The sequence below is a fragment of the Bos taurus genome, chromosome 1 (assembly GCF_002263795.3).
Source record: "Bos taurus isolate L1 Dominette 01449 registration number 42190680 breed Hereford chromosome 1, ARS-UCD2.0, whole genome shotgun sequence".
Lineage (NCBI taxonomy): Eukaryota > Metazoa > Chordata > Mammalia > Artiodactyla > Bovidae > Bos > Bos taurus.
In genome coordinates, this window is record NC_037328.1 from 152,801,297 (window position 1) to 152,822,516 (window position 21,220).

General features: G+C 38.9%; 1 protein-coding gene across 9 annotated transcripts in view; it reads right to left on the reverse strand.

Annotated features, from left to right (window-relative positions):
- Positions 1-21,220, reverse strand: part of ANKRD28 (ankyrin repeat domain 28) — a 218,062-nt gene that overhangs the window by 102,863 nt on the left and 93,979 nt on the right. For 4 of the 9 annotated variants that reach the window (XM_059884931.1, XM_059884937.1, XM_059884939.1 and 1 more), the window contains exon 3: positions 13,480-13,555. The exons of 4 other annotated variants lie outside the window; for them this stretch is intronic. In XM_059884931.1, the coding sequence (XP_059740914.1) occupies positions 13,480-13,555 (76 nt within the window). Of the gene's footprint in view, positions 1-6,227; positions 6,266-13,479; positions 13,556-21,220 lie in introns of all 9 variants that reach the window. One more of the 9 variants, XM_024989836.2, reaches the window with a different exon arrangement.

A 21,220-nucleotide genomic window follows, 5' to 3' on the forward strand; every position in this document is an offset into this window, starting at 1 on the left:
GAAAACCATGCTGAGACATACCAGTATCAAACTGTTAAACCCAATGATAAAGAAAAATAGTTTTTCTCAGGCTGCTTTTACAGACAAGTTACATATAAAAGAAATACTCAAATACTGTGGATTTCTTATCAGAAACCAGGGAGTTCAGAAGACTGAAAAAAAATAAAAAAATAAAAACCTGTCAAACAAGAATTCTGTATGACATGAAAGGATCCTTTAGAAATGAAGGCAAAATAAAAACATTCTCAGATAAAAGAGAACTAAAGGAAATTAATTCCCAGCTGACTTGGTCTGTAAGAAATGCTAAAGGAAGTTTTTTTCAGGCTGAAGGGAATGTTACCAGAGGGAAACAGATCTTCAAATATGAAAGAAGCAGGATTTATTGAAAGCAAAAAATTTTAACGTTATTTGGGAAGGAATTCAGTGTACTACATGTATTACATGGCAAATCTAACACAGAGTGGAGAGTAAGGACTTTGGATTTTTTAAAATTTGAGGTGGTAAAATTGACTGAAAAGATATATATTTATGTTACAATCCCTAGAACTACTAAGAAAATAATAAAATTTTGACCTAATGGTCAAAATGCCATTAGGTATGCAAAAATAGTATATCCAAATAATCCAAAAGAAGAAAAGAGGGAATAGAGGAGCAAAAATTAAAAGGGACGGACAAAATTAACAGAATCCAGCCATATCAATAAATACATTAAATGTAATAATCTGAACACAACAGGGTCAATTCATGAAAAAACACAACAAAAACAAAAAACCATTGACAACATTAATGTATTTATACCTAATAACAGCTTCAAAGTACATGGAAGCAAAAAGTGATTTCATCAGGAAGGGAAAGACAGATAATCCACAATTATAAAAAACTTTAGCACGTCTCTCCCAGTATCAAAAAGAACAAGCACCAAAAAGAACAAGTAAATAGAAAAATTAGCAGAGATACAGATGACCTAAACAACGCTATTAATCAATTAAGCCAGTGTTTACAGAATGCTACAGAACATTCCACCTAAGAACAAAAGAATATACATTATTTTTAACTGCACTTAACACATTCAGCAATGCAGACCATATTCTGGGCCAAAAATCATAACTTAACACAATAAAATAAAATGAAATCATACAAAGGATGTACTCTGGCCATGACAGAACTAAACCAGAAATCAGTAAGAGAAAGACACTTGGAAAAACCCCAAGTATTTGAAAATCAAAGTATATTCTTTAATAGTAAAGCATATTGAATAAAAGGGGAAAACTAATTCTAAATATCCCATCTAAAGAGGAAATCTCAAAGGACATTAGAAAGTATTTTGAACTGAATGAAAATGAAAATATATCAAAATTAAAGCAGTATTCAGAGGACAATTTAAATATTAAATGTTTCTAGCACAAAAGAGAAGGCAATGGCAACCCACTCCAGTACTCTTGCCTAGAAAATCCCATGGATGGAAGAGCCTGGTAGGCTGCAGTCCATGGGGTCGCTAGGAGTCAGACACGACTGAGCGACTTCACTTTCACTTTTCACTTTCATGCATTGGAGAAGGAAATGGCAACCCACTCCAGCGTTCTTGCCTGGAGCATCCCAGGGACGGGGGAGCCTGGTGGGCTGCTTTCTCTGGGGCTGCAGAGTCAGACACGACTGATGCGACTTAGCAGCAGCAGCAGCAGCAGCACAAAAGACGTTCTCACAACCTTATGGTTACCAAAAGGGTAAAGGGAGGGAGGGACAAATTAGGAGTTTGGGATGAACAGATACACATTACTATACATAAAACAGGTAACTAATTAAGGACCTACTATATAGCACAGGTTTTGTAATAACCTGTTACAGTTAAACTAGAAAAAGAATAGAAGAACCACAAAGCAAGCTGAAGAATAGAAATGATAAAGAATAGAAATTAATGAAGGTGCAAACAGAAAAAGAGAGAAAATTAATGAATCCTAAAGCTGCTTCTTTGAAAAAAATCATTAAAACTGATAATCCTCTAACAAAAATTACAAAAGAAGACACAAGCTTGCATCAGGAGTCAAAGAGGGGATTATCAATACCTTGGAGAAGGCAATGGCACCCCACTCCAGTACTTTTGCCTGGAAAATCCCATGGATGGAGGAGCCTGGTGGGCTGCAGTCCAGTGAAGAGTCGGATACGACTGAGCAACTTCACTTTCACTTTTTACTTTCATGCACTGGAGAAGGAAATGGCAACCACTCCAGTGTTCTTGCCTGGAGAATCCCAGGGACGATGGAGCCTGATAGGCTGCCGTCTATGGGGTCACACAGAGTCAGACATGACTGAAGTGACTTAGCAGCAAAACATCAAAAAGATTAAAGGAGTACTATGAAAAATTTTATGCTCAAAAATCCCACAATTTGGGAGCGTCCTTGGTGGCTCAGTGGTAAAGAATCCACCTACCAATGCAGGAGACACGGGTTCGATCCCTGAGTGGGGACGATCCTACATGTCACAGAGCAAGGAAACTTGTGTGCCACAGCTGCTGACCTCTAGAGCCTGAGAGCCACAACGCTGAAGCCACGCGCCCAGAGCCCGTGCTCCACAAGGAGAGAAGCCACAGCAACGAGAAGCCCACGGGCTGCAAGGGGGCGCTCCCCAAGTAGAGAAAAGCCCACACAGCAACAGTACCTAGTACAGCCAATAATATAAATAAACTTTTTTTTTTTAATCCCACAATCTGGATGAAACAACCACTTCCAAAGACACATACAAATTACTCAAAGGAAAACAAACAGACAAAAAACAGTAACTCAAATAGTCCTACATTTATTTTAAAAAGTTGAATTCATAGGTAAAAACACATTCTAAGAAAGAAAACTTGAAACCCAGACAGTTTCAATGGCAAATTCTACTAAACATGTAAGGAAGAAATGATACAAATTTGAACATCATCTAGTAAGCAGAAGAGGAAGGAAGGCTTTCCAATTTATGAAGCCAGTATGTTATATCCTGATACTCAAAACAGGCAAAGATACTACAAGAAAACCACAGATTAATACCACTTATCAACACAGACACAAGTACCCTCAACTAAATATATATAGCAGACTGAATCCTGCAGCGTGTTAGAGGAATACTACGTCACACACAAGTGGGGTTTATTTTGGGATCACAAGTCTTATTCAAACAGAACCAACATAATTCAACAAATTTAGACTAAATAAGAAAAAAAAATCATGATTATCACATTTTTAACAAAGTATTTCTTCATGATTTTAAAAAACCCTCAGCACACTAGGAATAAAAAGGAACTTCTATAACTTGATGAAGAATATTTACGAAAATTAAAGCTAATATCCTAAGATCAGGAACAAGGCAAGTTTGTCTACTTTCGTCACTTCTGTTCATTCTCATACTAGAAGTTCTAGTTGGCAAAGTAAAGAAAAAGAAATAAAGGCATATAGATTAGGAAAGAAGAAATAAAACTGTCTCTATTCACAGACGGAGTATTATCTGTAGAGAAAATCCCAAGGAATCTATTAAAAAAAATCCTAGAATGAGTTTAGAAAAATTGCTGAATGCAACATTAACATACAAAAAACAAATGTATTTCTGAATACTAGCAATTAACATCTACAAGTAAAAAAATATTTTTTAAAAACTGTACATTTACAACATGAAAGAATGAAAGAAAAAGAAAATAGAAATGCTTAGATATGAATCTGACAAAAATTTTGCAAGATTTGTATGCTGAAAACCACAAAACATGAAAGAAATAAAGACAACCTAAATAGAGAGAGAAACCATGTTCACAGATTGGAAGACTCATTATTGCTGACATATTAATTTGATCTATTGATCTATAGATCCAATGCAAGCCTAATCAAAATCCCAGAAGGACTTATAGTAGATATAACCACCTCAAATTTATGAGGAAAGGCAAAGACGTTAAAATAGTCAAAGCAATTTTGATAGAACAGAACATAGCTGGGAGTCTCACAGTGCGTGATTTCAAGGATTACTACAAAGCTGCAATAATCAAGGCAGTATGGTATCAAAAGGGAGAGCCATAAGCAGAATAAAGAGCTCAGAAATCAACTCACACAAATATAATCAACTGATTTTTGGCAAAAGTACAAAATCAATTGAATGGATGTATAATCTTTTAAACAAATGGTTCTGGATATCTGCGTGCCAAAAACATTAACATTAATCTATACTTAATACCTAACACATATATTAACTCAAAAACATCGTAGACCTAACTGCCATATCCAACATTTTAAAACGTCTAGAAAAAAAAGACATGAGAAAACATGTAGGTTAGGCAAAGAGTTCTTGGATATGAAACCAAAAGCACAGTCCATGACACTGATATTTTAAATTTGATCAAATGAAAAACTTTTGTTTAAAGGAAGATATCAGTTAAGAGGATAAAGACAAGACATACACTGGCAGAAAACATCTGTAAATCACACATCTGACAGAGAACTTGCATTTGCAATATACAAAGTACTTTCAAAATTCAAAAATAAGAAAAGAGTCCAACAAAATGGGGCTAATTAAATTGTGTTGGGATAATGTAGTATCCATTTGGAAAAGAAAAAGAAAAAAATCCACTAACTTATGTTACATGCCTAATTTAACTACAAGTGTATCATAAAGCTAAATTTAAAGAGTATAATGATAAAGCTATCAGAAACAAATACATTACCTTTGTGACTTAGGTTAAGGAAAGACTTCTTGAGGTAACAAAAACTCAAAATCATTAACAATAAAGGAAAATGCTGAAAAACTTGACTACATTAAAATTAAGATATGTTCAATGACACAATAAAGAATGAAAAGGCAAACCGGAATGGGAGATGGTATCTGTAAAACACACGGTTCACAAAGGGTTCACATCCAGAACATATTAAGGGCTGCCACAAATTAGTACGGAGAGAGAGAAGTAAAAAGAACAGGCAAGTGTTTAACAGGTACTTCATCTGTGTGTGTGCGCTCAGCCGTGTCTCTGTCTCTTTGCGACCCCATGGACTGTAGCCCACCAGGCTCCTCTGTCCATGGGATTTCCCAGGCAGGAATACTGCAGTGGCATGCCATTTCCTTCTCCAGGGCATCTTCCTGAGCCAGGGATTGAGTCTGCATCCCCTGCATAGGCAGGTGGGTTCTTTACCACTGAGCCACCTGGGAAGCCCCAAGAGACTATACAGATGTCCAATGAACATATAAAAAGGTACCTGACACTATTACAAGAAAAAAAAAACAAAACAAACAAACACCTCTCCAACTTTATAAATAATAAGATACTACCACATACCACAGAATGGCTAAATAAGGAAGTATGACAAAATCCAAGAACATGGTTCCACGATGTGGACCAACAAGAATTATCATACAGTGCTAATGGGAGTGCAGACTGTTTAAGAATATGACATTCTCTATTGAGTTGAATATATGCATAGCCTTAAATATCAGGAATTCTATGCCTACATATATACCTTATAGAAATGCATGGTTATGGACAAGCTTATGAACAGCTGCATTGTTTACAAAAGGCAAAAACTGGAAACAACCCAACTATCCACCAACAGAAGAACACGGATAAACTGTGGTGCAAGCATTCAGTGGAATATTATGAACAATCTTTAGCAACACATAACACAGGCAAATTTTTTAAATGAGATAGTTTCTGCAAAAGAATCCAGATCCAGAAGAATACATGTGGTATGACTCATTTAATTAAACATGCAAAATTAAATTATATTGCTTAGGAAAGAATAATTAGGTGGCAAAATTATAAAAGAACACTAAGAAAGAGACTATAATAAAGTCAGGCTACTGGTCACACTGTGGTGTGGGAGGAGACAGCTCTAGTCACTAAGGGGGCACCAAGGGCCCTTGTGAGGTGCCAGCATGTTCTGTTTCTTGATCTGGGTAGAGGTTACATTTAAATAATTCATTATATTCTCTACTTGTTTACACATTTTAAGTGATCTATATTTCATAATTTTAAAGAGATTAAAAGGAGAAAAATTTAGATATGAGTGCTTCAACATTCTTTCAAAATATCAATTAAAACACATTTGAACTAAGAGGAAACATACATCAAAAAATTGGCAGAAGACACAGACTCTGAAATGATATTTCAGCTTCAGAAAAGTAGCTTCTTTTGTTGGTTTGTCAAGTTTCACTCTCCTGAACTAATGTTTGAAACGAAAATGAAAGTCACCTGAGTATTGGAAAAGAAAGCTACTCACCCTTACACCCATGCCTTTCCCCCAACTATCATTTGGATCTACAAGGGAATTAAGAATAAAAATAGAAATTTTATTACCAGAAATTTGCTCAAGGCAATCTGAAAAAACTCAAATAAAAGAATTAATGTAATACAGTTTCTATGTAAACAAAATCCCCAAATCCTCACTGTACATATCTATCTTCCAAACTAATGATAAAAGCTTGACAAATAGAATTTTCTAACTGTTTTCTTATATACAAAGACAAATATATTTTAAAATGAATAGATAATTATTTTTTGAGCTTGTACAAAGGAACATGCTGCATTATCACTTAGGTAAGAAATATTCAAATCACTGAGTCTCTAGAAAAACTACTGAGGGAAAAAAATGATACATTAATAAAATATTTATGTAATTTACATGTTTTCCTCCAAAAGTAATTATACTAAGATATGAAAAAATCTCTCAAGGTTTCATCATTGTAATTTAATGAAAACGTGTATTTGTTTAATTGACTCAAATCATTCACTTTCACAGTAGATATTCTAAAATTATCATCTAAAATATTTTATTTGTGAATACATGATTTGGGATGGGATGGAACATCAGAAGTTTCCTTCCCCAAATCCGACTCTGGCTAGTACAGGTTCTTCAGTTTACCAATGTATTAGGTAGCTAGACTTGTTTTTGTGTGCTGTTCTGGCAGCATGACCTGAATGAAAACTGAAGCCCATATTATCAAGAAATGGTTTTATTGCACAGTTCTTGGCTTTATTAGGCAGTTCTTAATACAGAGTAACGTCCCTGAATCCCCTCTTCACCTGTGACCTTTCTATTGTTTCCTGTGCTGCTTGTCAGCTTTGCTCAGCAATCCTGCAAACTTTACTTTTATTTACTGATTATGAGTTAGACTTGTCATTCAACAGTAAAGTTTGGCTTTTGAGGGTTGGCAGGGAAATGCAATGTTAAAAACTTAATTAAATGCCTTCCTTAAGAACCAACATCCATCCCTCCGCATTGAGGGAGCCTTTGGCAGAGAACAAGGCAGAGCAAGCCCACCTCCCGCCGTCCCCTTTACAGTCAGTATTCCTGACAGACCTCCAGCAGAACGGGGCATACGGTAAGATTACTCTTTATAAGAGCCTTTGCTTGCCTGCACTTCAAGTGCACGTATTTTTTGGTTTTGGCCCCCCCCCCTTTTTTTTTAAAGAATTCACCCTTCCTATGTTAAAGTGATTTGAACTGTCTAAGCAAGTACTGATGGGAATACAAGAAAGGAAGCCAGTTTAGCTCAAAGGACTTGGGCAACTGACAGCAGTAGGGGCTTCCCTGGTGGCTCAGTGGTGAAGCACCTGCCTGCCAGCGCAGGAGATGAGGGTTCAATCCTTGGAGAAGGAAACGGCAACCCACTCCAGCATTCTTGCCCAGGAAATCCCATGGACAGAGAAGCCTAGTGGCCTGGAGTTTATGGAGTCACAAAGAGTCGAACGCGACGTAAGAGATTAAACAACTGACAGAAGATTGCTCCTGTCCTAAAACCAAACCCAACATATGCCTGACACAAAGGAAAACACCTACAACAACACAGCCAAACTCAAGGTTATAAACCTGCTGAAGTCGAAGATTATGTCTTATTATTCATTCATTTCTAACACTTTACAGATGGCTACACAGGACTGAAGAGGTCAGTTTTCATTCCAATCCCAAAGAAAGGAAATGCCAAAGAATGTTCAAACTACCACATAACTGCATGCCTCTCACACACTAGCAAAGTAATGCTCAAAATTCTCCAAGCAAGGCTTCAAAAGCACGTGACCAAGAACTTCCAGATGTTCAAGCTGGATTTAGAAAAGGCAGAGGAAACAGAGATCAAATTGCCAACAGCCATCAGATAACAGAAAAAGCAAGAGAGTTCCAGAAAAACATCTACTTCTGCTTTATTCACTACGCCAAAGCCTTTGACTGCATTCAGTTCAGTTCAGTCGCATTCGACTCTTTGCGACCCCATGAATCGCAGCACGCCAGACCTCCCTGTCCATCACCAACTCCTGGGGTTCACTCAGACTCACGTCCATCGAGTCAGTGATACCATCCAGCCATCTCATCCTCTGTCGTCCCCTTCTCCTCCTGCCCCCAATCCCTCCCACCATCAGTGTCTTTTCCAATGAGTCAACTCTTCGCATGAGGTGGCCAAAGTACTGGACTTTCAGCTTTAGCATCATTCCTTCCAAAGAAATCCCAGGGCTGATCTCCTTCAGAATGGACTGGTTGCATCTCCTTGCAGTCCAAGGGACTCTCAAGAGTCTTCTCCAACACCACAGTTCAAAAGCATCAATTCTTCGGCGCTCAGCCTTCTTCACAGTCCAACTCTCACATCCATACGTGACTACTGGAAAAACCACAGCCTTGACTAGACGGACCTTTGTTGGCAAAGTAATGTCTCTGCTTTTGAATATGCTATCTAGGCTGGTCATAACTTTCCTTCCAAGGAGTAAGCGTCTTCTAATTTCATGGCTGCAGTCACCACCTGCAGTGATTTGGGAGCCCCCCAAAATAAAGTCTGACACTACAACAAAGTGTGGAAAATTCTTTAATAAGAGATGGGAATACCAGATCACCTTACCTGCCTCCTGAGAAATCTGTATGCAGGTAAAGAAGCAACATTTAGAACCGGATATGGAACAATAGACTGCTTCCAAATTGGGAAAGGAGTATATCAAGGCTATATATTGTCACCTTGATTATTTAACTTATACGCAGAATACATCACGCAAAATGCTGGGCTGGATGAAGCACAAGTTGGAATCAAAACTGCTGGGAGAAATATCAATAACCTCAAATATGCAGATGACACCACCCTTACGGCAGAAAGCGAAGAGGAACTAAAGAGTCTCTTGATGAGAGTGAAAGAGGAGAGCGAAAAAGCTGGCTTAAAACTCAACACTCAAAAAACGAAGATCATGGCATCCATCCGGTCCCATTACTTCATGGCAAACAGAAGGTGAAAAAATGGAAACAGTGACAGATTTTATTTTCTTGGGCTCCAAAATCACTGCAGATGGTGACTGCAGCCATGAAATTAAAAGACGCTTACTCCTTGCAAGAAAAGCTAAGACCAACCTAGATGGCATATTAAAAAGCAGACATCACTTTGATGACAAAGGTCCATCTAGTCAAAGCTATGGTTTTTCCAGTAGTCATGTATGAATGTGAGAGTTGGACCATAAAGAAAGCTGAGCATCGAAGAACCGATGCTTTTGAACTGTGGTGTTAGGAGAAGACTCTTGAGAGTTCCTTGGACTGCAAGGATTTCAAACCAGGGCATCCTAAAGGAAATCAGTCCTTAATATTCATTGGGAAGGACTGATGCTGAAGCTGAGGCTCCAATACTCTGGCCACCTGATGCAAAAACTGATTCATCTGAAAAGACCCTGATGCTGGGAAAGATTGAAGGCGGGAGGAGAAGGGGATGACAGAGGATGAGATGGTTGGATGGCATCACTGACTCGATAGGCATGAGTTTGAGCAAGCTCCAGGAGTTGGTGATGGACAGCGAAGCCTGGCATGCTGCAGTCCATGGGGTCACAAAGAGTCAGACACGACTGAGCAACTGAACAGAATTGAACTTATAGTCAGTCCTTTGTATACCTGGATCATAAATACTTGAGAAAAAAAATTTCAGAAAGTTCCCTAAATCAAAACTTGAATTTGTCTCAGGCCAGCGGCTATACATAGCATTTACATTGTATTTACAACTATATACATAGTATTTATGCTGTATTAGATATTGTAAGTCATCTAGAGATGATTTAAAGTATATGGGAGAATGGGAGGATGTATATGGGTTATACAAATGGCATATACTACTATTTCATACAAGGGTCTTGTTGAGCATGCACAGATTTTGGCTATCTGGCAGATGAGATAGGGTAACAGTGGGGAGTTCCTAGAACCAATAGTCTACCGATTAGGGATGACTATGCTGGGTGTAAATACAGAGAATTCAAACAAGGTGTCTATCTCCAGAGAGTTACTGAACATGACACAACTAAATTAAGATGTTACAAAGATGTTCAAAGCAATACAGCCATCTGATTGGGGTGACATAATACCACCCGGGGGGCCTGGAAAGGTGCTCCATAAAAAGAGACACTTAAACCTTATATTCATTTTGTATAGCAGCATAAGAAATGACCGTAAGTACAGCAGCTTGAAGCAGTAATCATCTACTGGTTAGAGTTCTGTAGGGTAGAAGTCCAGGTATGGTGTTGGCTGGGTTCTCTGCTGAGGGTAGCTCGCAAAGCTGGAACCAAGGTGTCAATGGGCTGTGCTCACAAAAGGACAGCTGACTAAGGAAGAATTCACTTCCAAGGCTCATTCAGGCAAAATCTGGTTCCTGTGGTTGTGAGACTGAAGTTCCAATCTTCCTTCCTGACTACCAACCAGAAAGTTCCTTCCTTCTGCTCCCACAGACAATCGTTGACCTGTGGCCCCTCCATCTTCAAAACCAACAACACAGAATCTGTCTCATATCACATTCCTTACTCCCTTTGTTTCTGACTCTAGACCCAGATTTAAACAGTTCACGTCATTAGGTCAGGCCCACCCAGCTAATCTCACCTTTGGAAAGTCAACTGTGCCAGATGTCATAGACTCACACAAGTGCCACCCTATCATATTTACAGTATAGGGGGTTCTACAGGATATGTACACCAGGAAAGGAGGGCTTTGTGGGCCACTGGAAGCGCCCTGACTGCCGTGAGCTGCAACTGGTAGAATGAACACAAGTGGAAGGCGAGATAGAGAAAGCTGGGAGCAATGTGGGCACAGCTGACCCCCAGAGCCGGGACAGAGTGTCAGCGACACGGGAAGAGCATGCATGACGGTCTCCCCGGGACCCGGCACAACTGACAGCACAATATTGTTAAGGGAGTGAACTAGCATGCCAAATTCTATCAAGTCAGACTACCAAATATTTACCAAGGGCTTACACACTTATAGCTACAAGAGAAAAGCTAAGACATTTGTTCTAATCATAAGTCACTGGGCAGAAACAGGGGTGAGAAGCCAGTGGGGACAACACGGACAGAAAACGGAACTGGACATTAAGAAAATGAGGCTTGTAAGCTATCTCTGCTAAATGCAAGTGATCACATCAAACTCCAGGGGTCTCAGCTGAATGACATAACTACTATACCTCCAAAATCCCTTTCCAGTGCTATCCATCTTACACAATCGAGGGCTTGATTCTTGCCCTGGAGCAAATTCTATTTAAGAAGTTTTGAATCTAGTTTTAATTCATGTTGTAATCTAGATATTACTCTATCAGTAGTAATATTAAAACGACAAGTCCACAGACCATCCTAAACATTGAATTTACTCTCTGGTGTACACATTTAGCAGCAATCAGATATTCCTAGGCTAAGGCTTACTTGCTTTTCATTTAAAAAAAAAAAAAAAGAAAGAAAGAAAAACACCAAAATTCCATATCAATAAGAGTAAGAGGAGGCAAAGGTGATGCCATCTATGAATGGGCAATTTTAATTATCAGATACAACACAATTGTTTTGAAAACTAATGTAGAAAAATTCTTTTTCAAAAAGACTGCTGGACTATCATAGAAAATTGCCATTCCATAAAACATGTAAGGTGCAAGTGTGAAAACACTCACTGGAATGTCAGCTGTTTCAATCAGTAAAATGCTTCTCAATGGCTTTTACAGAGCTAAGTATATTTTTAATAGGCATATTTCCCTGAGCTGAAGAGACAGAGCTGGCAGTCTGGGGAGAAAACCAGGATAAGAGTTCTCAGGGAAGAGTATCAGAGTGGAGAGATGATGCAAAAAGAGAATCCTAGAGACCTGCACAATATCCTTTGTGCTAAGACCTGAGCAGCACATGTGCAAGGGACTTGTAACGAGTGGAGACTTGTGAAAAGAACCACCCAAAATGATTAAAGCAGTGCTTTTCAATCTTTTTTTCTTTATCACTTGAACCCAAGAGACTTTTTAGACTATTCTTTCCTAATTGCCTTGAGGAAATTTTAATGACTGTGTACCTAATTTATGTTCTTTGGCCCGTGGGGCCACGAATCATTATAATATGAAAGATTTTTCACACACACTCATGCATCCCAACAAAAAACACAATTTGGAGGTGATAAGGAAATGGCAACCCACTCCAGTATTCTTGCTTGGAGAACCCCATGGACAGTGGAGCCTGGCAGGCTATAGCATGGGTTCAGAGTTGGACACGAAGAAGTGACTTAACACAGCAGCGCATATCACTGCCAACGGGAACACACGCATCAGAAGAGACAGGACTCAGTCCTCACACAGGGAACTGTGTACTGTTCCTACCAGCCAGGCTCGAGAAACTTACCACTCCCAGAGCCTTGGGCAATGTACTCAAGAAAAATTACCTCAGGAGTGGGGAAAAATTATTCTATTTTGAAATTAAACAACATTTATAGTAGGAACAAAATGTGTAAGATATGGACAAATCTGAAAAAAAAAAAAAAGTAAAAATGGAATTAAAAAATTTGCTGAGGGAAATTAAAAATGACCTAAATAGAGAAATATATAAGTTGCTCAAAGGTAAGGAGACTCAATACTTCTAAAATTTTAATTTTTGCCAAGCTGATCTATAGATTAACACAAGCCCGATTTCTTTCTCCCTCAAGAAACTGACAAGCTGATTCTAAAATTCACATAGAAATGCAATGGACCTAGAATAGCCAAAATAATCTTGAAGGAGAAAAAAGCTGGTAATTTCAAGACTTACTATAAAACTCTGCTATCGTAGCAGTGTGGTACTGGTGTGGAGCCAGACAAACATCGACAGGACATGACAGTGTCCATAGCAGATCACACACACAGGCACGGCTGACTTTGATAAGATGAAAGGCAATTCAGTGAAAAAGCACAGAGTTTTCAAGATTTTGGGGGGAAGTGGGAGGGAACCATGCTGTGTGGTTCCTGATGAGGGACTGAGTGAACCTAGGCCATGTCAGTACAAGTTCAGAATCCAAAACCACCAGGCTGCTGGGGAACTCCCATTTTCAACAAGTATGTTAACAACTGGATATATCCATATATTAAAAAAATGAACTTTGATGTATACCCTGTATCACAAGCAATTATTAACTCAGACTATAGATCTAAATGTAAAATTTATCTACTTCTGCTTCACTGACTACACTAAAGTCTTTGTGTGGATCACAACAAACTGTGGAAAACACTTAAAGAGATGAGAATATCAGGCCACCTTACCTGTCTCCTGAGAACATGTACGCAGGTCAAGAAGCAACAGTTACAAGCAGACATGGAACAACTGACTGGTTCAAAACTGGGAAAGGAGTACAACAAAACTTTATATTGTCACTCTGCTTATTTAACTTATAAACGGAGTACATCACACAAAATGCTGGGCTGGATGAAGCACAAACTGGAATCAAGATTGCTGGGAAAAATATCAATAACCTCAGATATGCACATGATATTACTCTCATGGCAGAAAGCGAAGCGGAACTAAAGAGCCTCTTGATGAGAGTGAAAGAGGAGATGAAAAAGCTGGCTTAAAACTCAACACTCAATAAACGAAGATCATGGCATCGGGTCCCATCACTTCATGGCAAAAAGAAGGTAAAAAAATGGAAACAATGACAGATTTTATTTTCTTGGGCTCCAAAATCACTGCAGATGGTGACTGCAGCCATGAAATTAAAAAATGCTTGCTCCTTGGAAGTAAAGCTATGACAAAACTAGACAGCATATTAAAAAGCAGACACATTCCTTTGCCAACAAAGGTTCATACAGTCAAGCTATGGTTTTTCCAGTAGTCATGTACAGATGTTTGCGAGCTGGCCCATAAAGAAGGCTGAGCGCTGAAGAATTGATGCTTTCAAACTGTGGTGCTGGAGAAGACTCTTAAGAGTTCCTTGGACTGCAAGGAGATCAAACTAGGCAATCTTGAAGGAAATCAACCCTTAATATTCATTGGAAGGACTGATGTTGAAGCTGGGGATCTAATACTCTGGTCACCTGATGAGAAGGGCTGACTCACTGGAAAAGCCTTTGACACTAGGAATGACTGAAGGCAAAAGGAGAACGGGGAGACTGAGGACGAGATGGTCAGCTAGCATCACCTACTCAATGGACATGAATTTAAGCAAACACCAGGAGACAGTGAAGGACAGAGGAGCCTGGCGTGCTACAGTTCACAGAGTCGGACATGACTCAGTGAATGAACAACAACAACAACAAAACTTTTAGAAGACAGGAGAAAATCTATGTGACACTGAGATACAGATTTTTTTTTTGACATATCACCAAAACGAAAATCCATAAAAGAATAAATTGATAAACTGGATATCATTAAATTTTTAAACCTCTGCTCTCCAAAAACACTCATAAGAGTGAAAATAAAGCCACAGATTGAGGATTTGTGTTCAGAACATATAAAGAGCTCTCAAGAGTAAGAAACCATCTAGTAAGACAAAATATTACCAAAAACATCTGAAAAGACATTCCAAAAGGATATAAAGACTCCCTAGGAGCAATGAAAAGATGCTCAACATCATGAGTTATGTCAGAAATGTAAATCAAAGCTACAGTGAGATACTCATCTATTAGAATGTTTAAGATTAGAAAACACTAATCATACCAAACATTGGTAGGATGTGGAAAAAACTGGAATTCTCAGGTCCTGCTGGTGGGAATGTATAATGGTTGATCCAGTTTGGAAACAGCTGGCAGTTTCTTAAAAAGTGAAACATACGCCTACCATAGGGTCCAAACATTCTGCCACTAGATATTTACCCAAGAGAAAGGAAAGCATATGTTCATACAAAGACTTGTAGACATACCTTCAAAGCCGCTTTATTTGTAATAAATAAAAAAAAAAATCCCTCAAACTCTATCAACAGGTGAGTGGATAAACAAACTGTGTATATCAATACAAATTAATACTATTCAGCAACAGAAAGTAATGAACTATTAGCATACGCCTCAAGATGGATGAATTTCAGAAGAGTTATGCTGAGTTAAAGGAGCTAGACAAAAGAAGGACCTACCATATAAAGCATTCAAGTTAAGCGATAGTGACACAAAGTAGATCAGAGGTCGGGGGCAAATACAATCTTTTGAGAATAATAGGAATGTTAACTATCTTGACTGTGGTGATGGTTTCACAGGCGTACACCCATATCAAAACTTATAAAATTGTACACTTCAAATATATGTAACTTACTGCATGTCAACTATATCTCAATAAAATTTAAAAATAGACTGAGGCACTAATTGAGACTTATCAGAGCAATTAGCAAGTTCAGCTCAGTCTAAAATTCAGGACACAATCTATGACATTTTTGTTATATAATTATCATTATTTATCTACCGCCAATTTACATAAACATGTCCATTAAAATTGCTTCAAATAAAGAACTTACAGAACATTTAGTCTATCTGGGAAGCTGATAATATATTTATAATAACTCATAATAAATTCCAATATTATAAAAGTTTTGCTAGCATGCGCTCACCTTCTGAGTCAGCCTACACTCTGTCTATGAAGTGTGTGTGCATATGTGCTCAGTCGTGTCTGACTTTGCAGCCCCATGGACTGTAGCCTACAAGGCTTCTTTGCCCATGGGACTTTCTAGGCAAGAATACTGGAATGCGTTGTCATTTCCTCCTCCAGATGATCTTCCTGACCCAGGGACTGAACCCATGTCTCCCGCACTGCAGGCAGATTCTTTACCACTAAGTCACCAGGGAAGCCCCATCTATGGATTATGTATCTCCCTAAATAAACCTTTCACTTACAAAAAATTATTAAATAAAAATTCTGCTTGCTCATTAGAATTTTTCTTTACTTGGTGAATTTATCTCATTTACTACCAATCAGCAAGACTAAAAATAACTCAAATGTCCTCTAAGAGGGGGACTGATTAAATAAATTCTTATAAACACATAAGGGCAGAACTATGTGAATATAAGGAATAAGGAAGCTCTCTCTAGGCTGCTGCTGCTGCTGCTGCGTCGCTTCAGTCGTGTCCGACTCTGTGTGACCCCATAGACGGCAGCCCACCAGGCTCCCCCGTCCCTGGGATTCTCCAGGCAAGAACACTGGAGTGGGTTGCCATTTCCTGCTCCAACGCATGAAAGTGAAGAGTGAAAGTGAAGTCAGTCAGTCGTGTCCGACTCTTAGCGACCCCATGGACTGCAGCCTACCAGGCTCCTCCATCCATGGGATTTTCCAGGCAAGAGTACTGGAGTGGGCTAGTATGGACTAATTCTCCAAATACACTGGGGATAAAAAAAAAAAGGAAAAATGGGGAAAAACATATGTTAAATAAAAAGTAGTTAGTGGAATACAGAGATAAGTCACCATCAGAGATAAGTCACTATCAGTTTCTAGCTGCAAAAACTGCTGGTTTCATTGGACAAAACTTTGTTTCCGGACTATCATAATAAGACATTCACAGACAACGACATGGAACACAGGCTCATTTATGGATCCTGGAGGAAAGCTGAATGCTGGTAAAGAAACTTTGAAAGTCGGAGGCTGAAACCTAGAAGCACTAGCAAGAACAGAGGAGAGGTGCAGTATTTCCGGATGGAGAAACTACAGGTGACCCTCTCAAGGGTGGGAGCCAAGATGGCTCTTCTCTCTCCAATCCTTCCCTGCTTTACCACATGCTCAGTGGAGGCCAGCTGGGAACTGTGTGGGTGCACGTGAGGTGGGCTGGGGGTTTGTGGGCTCCAATACCAATTACTGTGAAGAGCTGCAAAAGATTAGGCACACACATACGTTCTGGGGACAGAGAGTACCCATAGTAACCTCAAGCAACTGAGAGAAGAGGCTGTTAAAGACCTCTTCCAGAACATGAACAGCTTGGTGTGCTGACAGCCAGCAGAGGCAACGTGTGGTCACCAGAAAGATTTGTTAAAGATTAGGGTTTTTCTTAGTAATTTCTAGAAAAGGCTAGAGAACACTGAAGAATGAGGGTGGGTGGAGTTCAGGCAACTTGTGTAAACTTATGGTTTACTACTTTGTGTGAACTGCCAACAATCTTATTACAATAATACTGAAAACAAATGATCTGCTCGTGTGATGTACACACACACATATATGCACATGTATGTATTTGCCAAACAACTTCATCTGAGAGAGTAAAGCAACCTCATTTCCATGATCCCAGAAAGTATTTTTGAAAGCTTAACAGACGTCAGTATTTTTAAGACTACTTTGGCAAAATCAATTCTAAAAAATTTTCAATAAAAAAGTACATCTAAATTTAGAAACCAATATGCAAAATATACAAGGTAGCATTTTCAAAATTATCAAGCTTATATGACACAGGCAAGATCTACTGACTAGTTCTTAAATCAACTCTTCTGAGTTTAAAAAGGGTCACAGTCACAGAATTCATAATCTAAGACTTCCTCTGATTTAAACACTGAAAGCACTGTTGGCTGGATTATAATTACCCCTGGTTTGATACTACTTTGAATGACATTTTTATCCAGCCCAAAACTATGGCACTAAGGGAGGCTTGTTTATTCACTTATTTGCAATGCTAAAATTTACCAGTATTTGATTATGAAATTTAGGATTATATTTGCATACAGAATGTGGATGTTAACTTTTAGGGGGAAAGAAATCCATTTTTTTTTAAACCATTACTGTTTTATGGCACTATTTGGCAAAAGAAACAAACATCTCGAATTTACTTTTTAACTTCCCCAGGTTCTGTCAAATCTACATAGGTTCAAATTCTGTTCTGCTAAACACTTTCTGAGTTTTATTTTTGTCACCTATTGCTGGGATGGAAATGTCAACCTACCAACTTTACAAGATTGTTGTGTGAGTTACAGCAAGTAACCATAAAAAGGTTTAGGCACACTGCTGCCTCTGAAATACAAACTCAATAATTAACACCAATTTATATCACTCTGGATAGAAACAAACAATTCCTGCTTGTGGAAAATTTTCTAATAAAGTCATACCTTTTCTCTGAAACGTGTAATTAATATTTCAAATTATTTGGGCTCCATAATATGGCATTAAATTTTGATAATACTAGGGAAAGGTATTATTATTATTGCCATATAAAACTGAAAACACAAATGAAAACTTCTGGACAAAAGCAGGAGATCATTCGTCTGACATTTTTAGTGCCTTGCAAGTTTAGGGTGTGAAAAAAACCATGAGGGCCATTAATGTAAACCTACACATTTTACAACAAAAGCAAGTCCTAAAGAGTAAAATGGATTTGTGGCTCAGCTCGTAAAGTCTGCCTGCAATGAGGGAGACCTGGGTTTGATTCCTGGGTTGGGATGATCCCCTGGAGAAGAGGAAAGGCTACCCACTCCAATATTCTGGCCTGGAGAATTCCATGGACTATATAGTCTATGAGGGCACAAAGAGTCAGACACAACTGAGAAACTTTCACTTTCACAATAATGTCTAAGAAGCACTTAAACCTTTCAAATTATATTCCTGTTCAAATATCTTGTAAACTGTTCTTTACATTGTTGCTGTTCAGTTGTTCAGTCATATTCAACTCTTTGCGACCCCATGGATTGCAGCACACCAGGCTTCCCTGTCCTTCATTGTCTCCCAGTTTGCTCAAACTTACAGCCATTGAGTCAATATGCCACCCAACCATCTCATCCTCTGTCACCCCTTTCTCCTTCTGCCCTCAATCTTTCCAGCATTAAGGTCTTTTCCAATGCATCAGCTCTTTGCATCAGCTGGCCTATTCAGAGTGCTGAAGCTTCAGCTTCAGCATCAGTCCTTCCAGTGAATATTCAGGGTTGATTTCCTTTAGGATGGACTGGTTGGATCTCCTTGCTGTCCAAGGGACTGTCAAGAGTCTTCTCCAGCACGACAGTTCAAAAGCATCAATTCTTCAGTGCTCAGCCTTCTTTATGGTCCAACTCTCACATATGTACATCACTAATGGAAGAACCAAACCGACCTTTGTCAGCAAAGTGATGACTCTGCTTTTTAATATGCTGCTAGGTTTGCCATAGCTTTTCTTCCAAGGAGCAAGCGTCTTTTAATTTCATGGCTGCAGTCACCATCTGCAGTGATTTTGGAGCCCCCAAAAATAAAGTCTGACACTGTTTCCACTGTTTCCCCATCTATTTGCCATGAAAGGGATGGGACCAGATGCAATGATCTTCGTTTTTTCGAGTTTTCAGCCAGCTTTTCACTCTCCTCTTTCACTTTCATCAAGAGGCTCTTTACTTTCTCTTCACTTTCTGCCATTAGGGTAGTGTCACCTGCATATCTGAGGTTACTGGTATTTTTCCTGGTGATCCTGATTCCAGCCTGCGTTTCATCCAGCCCCGCACTTGGCACATAACAAGCAGGGTGACGATATATAGCCTTCATGTACTCCTTTCCGAATTTTGAACCAGTTCACTGTTCCATGACCAATTCTAACTGTTATTTCTTGATCTGCATACAGATTTCATAGGAGGCAGGTATGATGGTCTGGTATTTCCATCTTTTAAGAAAATTTTCCAGTTTGTTGTGATCCACAGAGTCAAAGGCTTTAGCATAGTCAATGAAACAGGTTTTTTCTGGAATCCTCTTGCTTTTTCTATGATCCAGCGGATGTTGGCAATTTGATCTCTGGTTCCCCTGCCTTTTCTAAATCCAGCTGGTACATCTGGAAGTTTTTTGTTCACATACTGTTGAAACCTAGCTTAAAGGATTTTGAGCATTACCTTGCTAGCATGTGAGATGAGTGCAATTGTGTGGTAGTTTGAACAGTCTTTGGCATTGCCTTTCTTTGGGATTGGAATGAAAACTGACCTTTTCCAGTTCTGTGGCCACTGCGAAGTTTTCCAAATTTGCTGGCATATTGAGTGCAGCACTTTCACAGCATCATCTTTTAGGACTGGAAATGGCTCAGCTGGAATTCCACCATCTCCACTAGCTTTGTTCGTAGATGAGCTTCCTAAGGCCCACTAGACTTCGCATTCCAAGATGTTTGGTTGGCTCTAGGCGAGTGATCACACCATGTTGGTTATCCGGGTCATTAAGATCTGTTTTGTACAGTTCTTCTGTGTATTCTTCCTACCTCTTCTTAATCTTTTCTGCCTCTGTTAGGTCCATACTGCTTCTGTCCTTTAGTGTACCCATCTTTGCATGAAGTGTTCCCTTGGTATCTCAAATTTTCTTGGAGAGTTCTCTAGTCTTTCCCATTCTATTGTTTCCCTCTTTCTTTGCATTGTTCACTGCAGAATGTTCAACTTGAGAAGAGACGCAAAAAGCAACAGAGGAAAGGAAAGATACACCCATCTGAATGCAGAGTTCCAAAGAACAGCAAGCAGAGATAAGAAAGCCTTCTTAAATTCTTTAAATTATGAATATCAAGCTTCCTTTGAATTTTTTTTTTAACTTTTTCACCTATTTGGCATACAGTGCTTCTTCCACATCTGAGTGACCTATTTTTCTAAAAGTTTGCTATTTCAACTGTTTTTAGGCAATCAAAAATCTTCTACTAGGTTACCTATCCAAACAACAATTTCCTTTTATTCCTTCCTGAAAATGCTGATTTTCTCCAGATAGAGTTCAATATAATCACTGAGGATAAGCTGCTATTCTCATGCCACAGGATGAACCTGGTGATGAACAATGACTTATCTAAGCAAAAAGCTAATCCCATTCTACCTCTGCTGGTGGACTGGTTTACAGTGGGCTTGTAACCAAGGAGTCTCAGGGAGTTTTGTAGCAATTCTGAAAAAGAGCTTTTGCTTGATTAAAGAAGAAAAAAAGGAAATTTACAGAGTTTCCTTTCCAGTTTTTCTGGTTGTTTGTCTTAAGTGCAGGATGCAGCAGTTATCTCTTTACCAGGAGGAGAAAGCCAAGAGTCTCAGAGAGAAGCTCATCCAGGGCCATGATATTACTGTCTTAACCAACCCCCAAACACCCTGTTCTGGACTAAACTCCTGTATAAGCAACAAATTCCTGGATTTACTCAGATAGTCAACC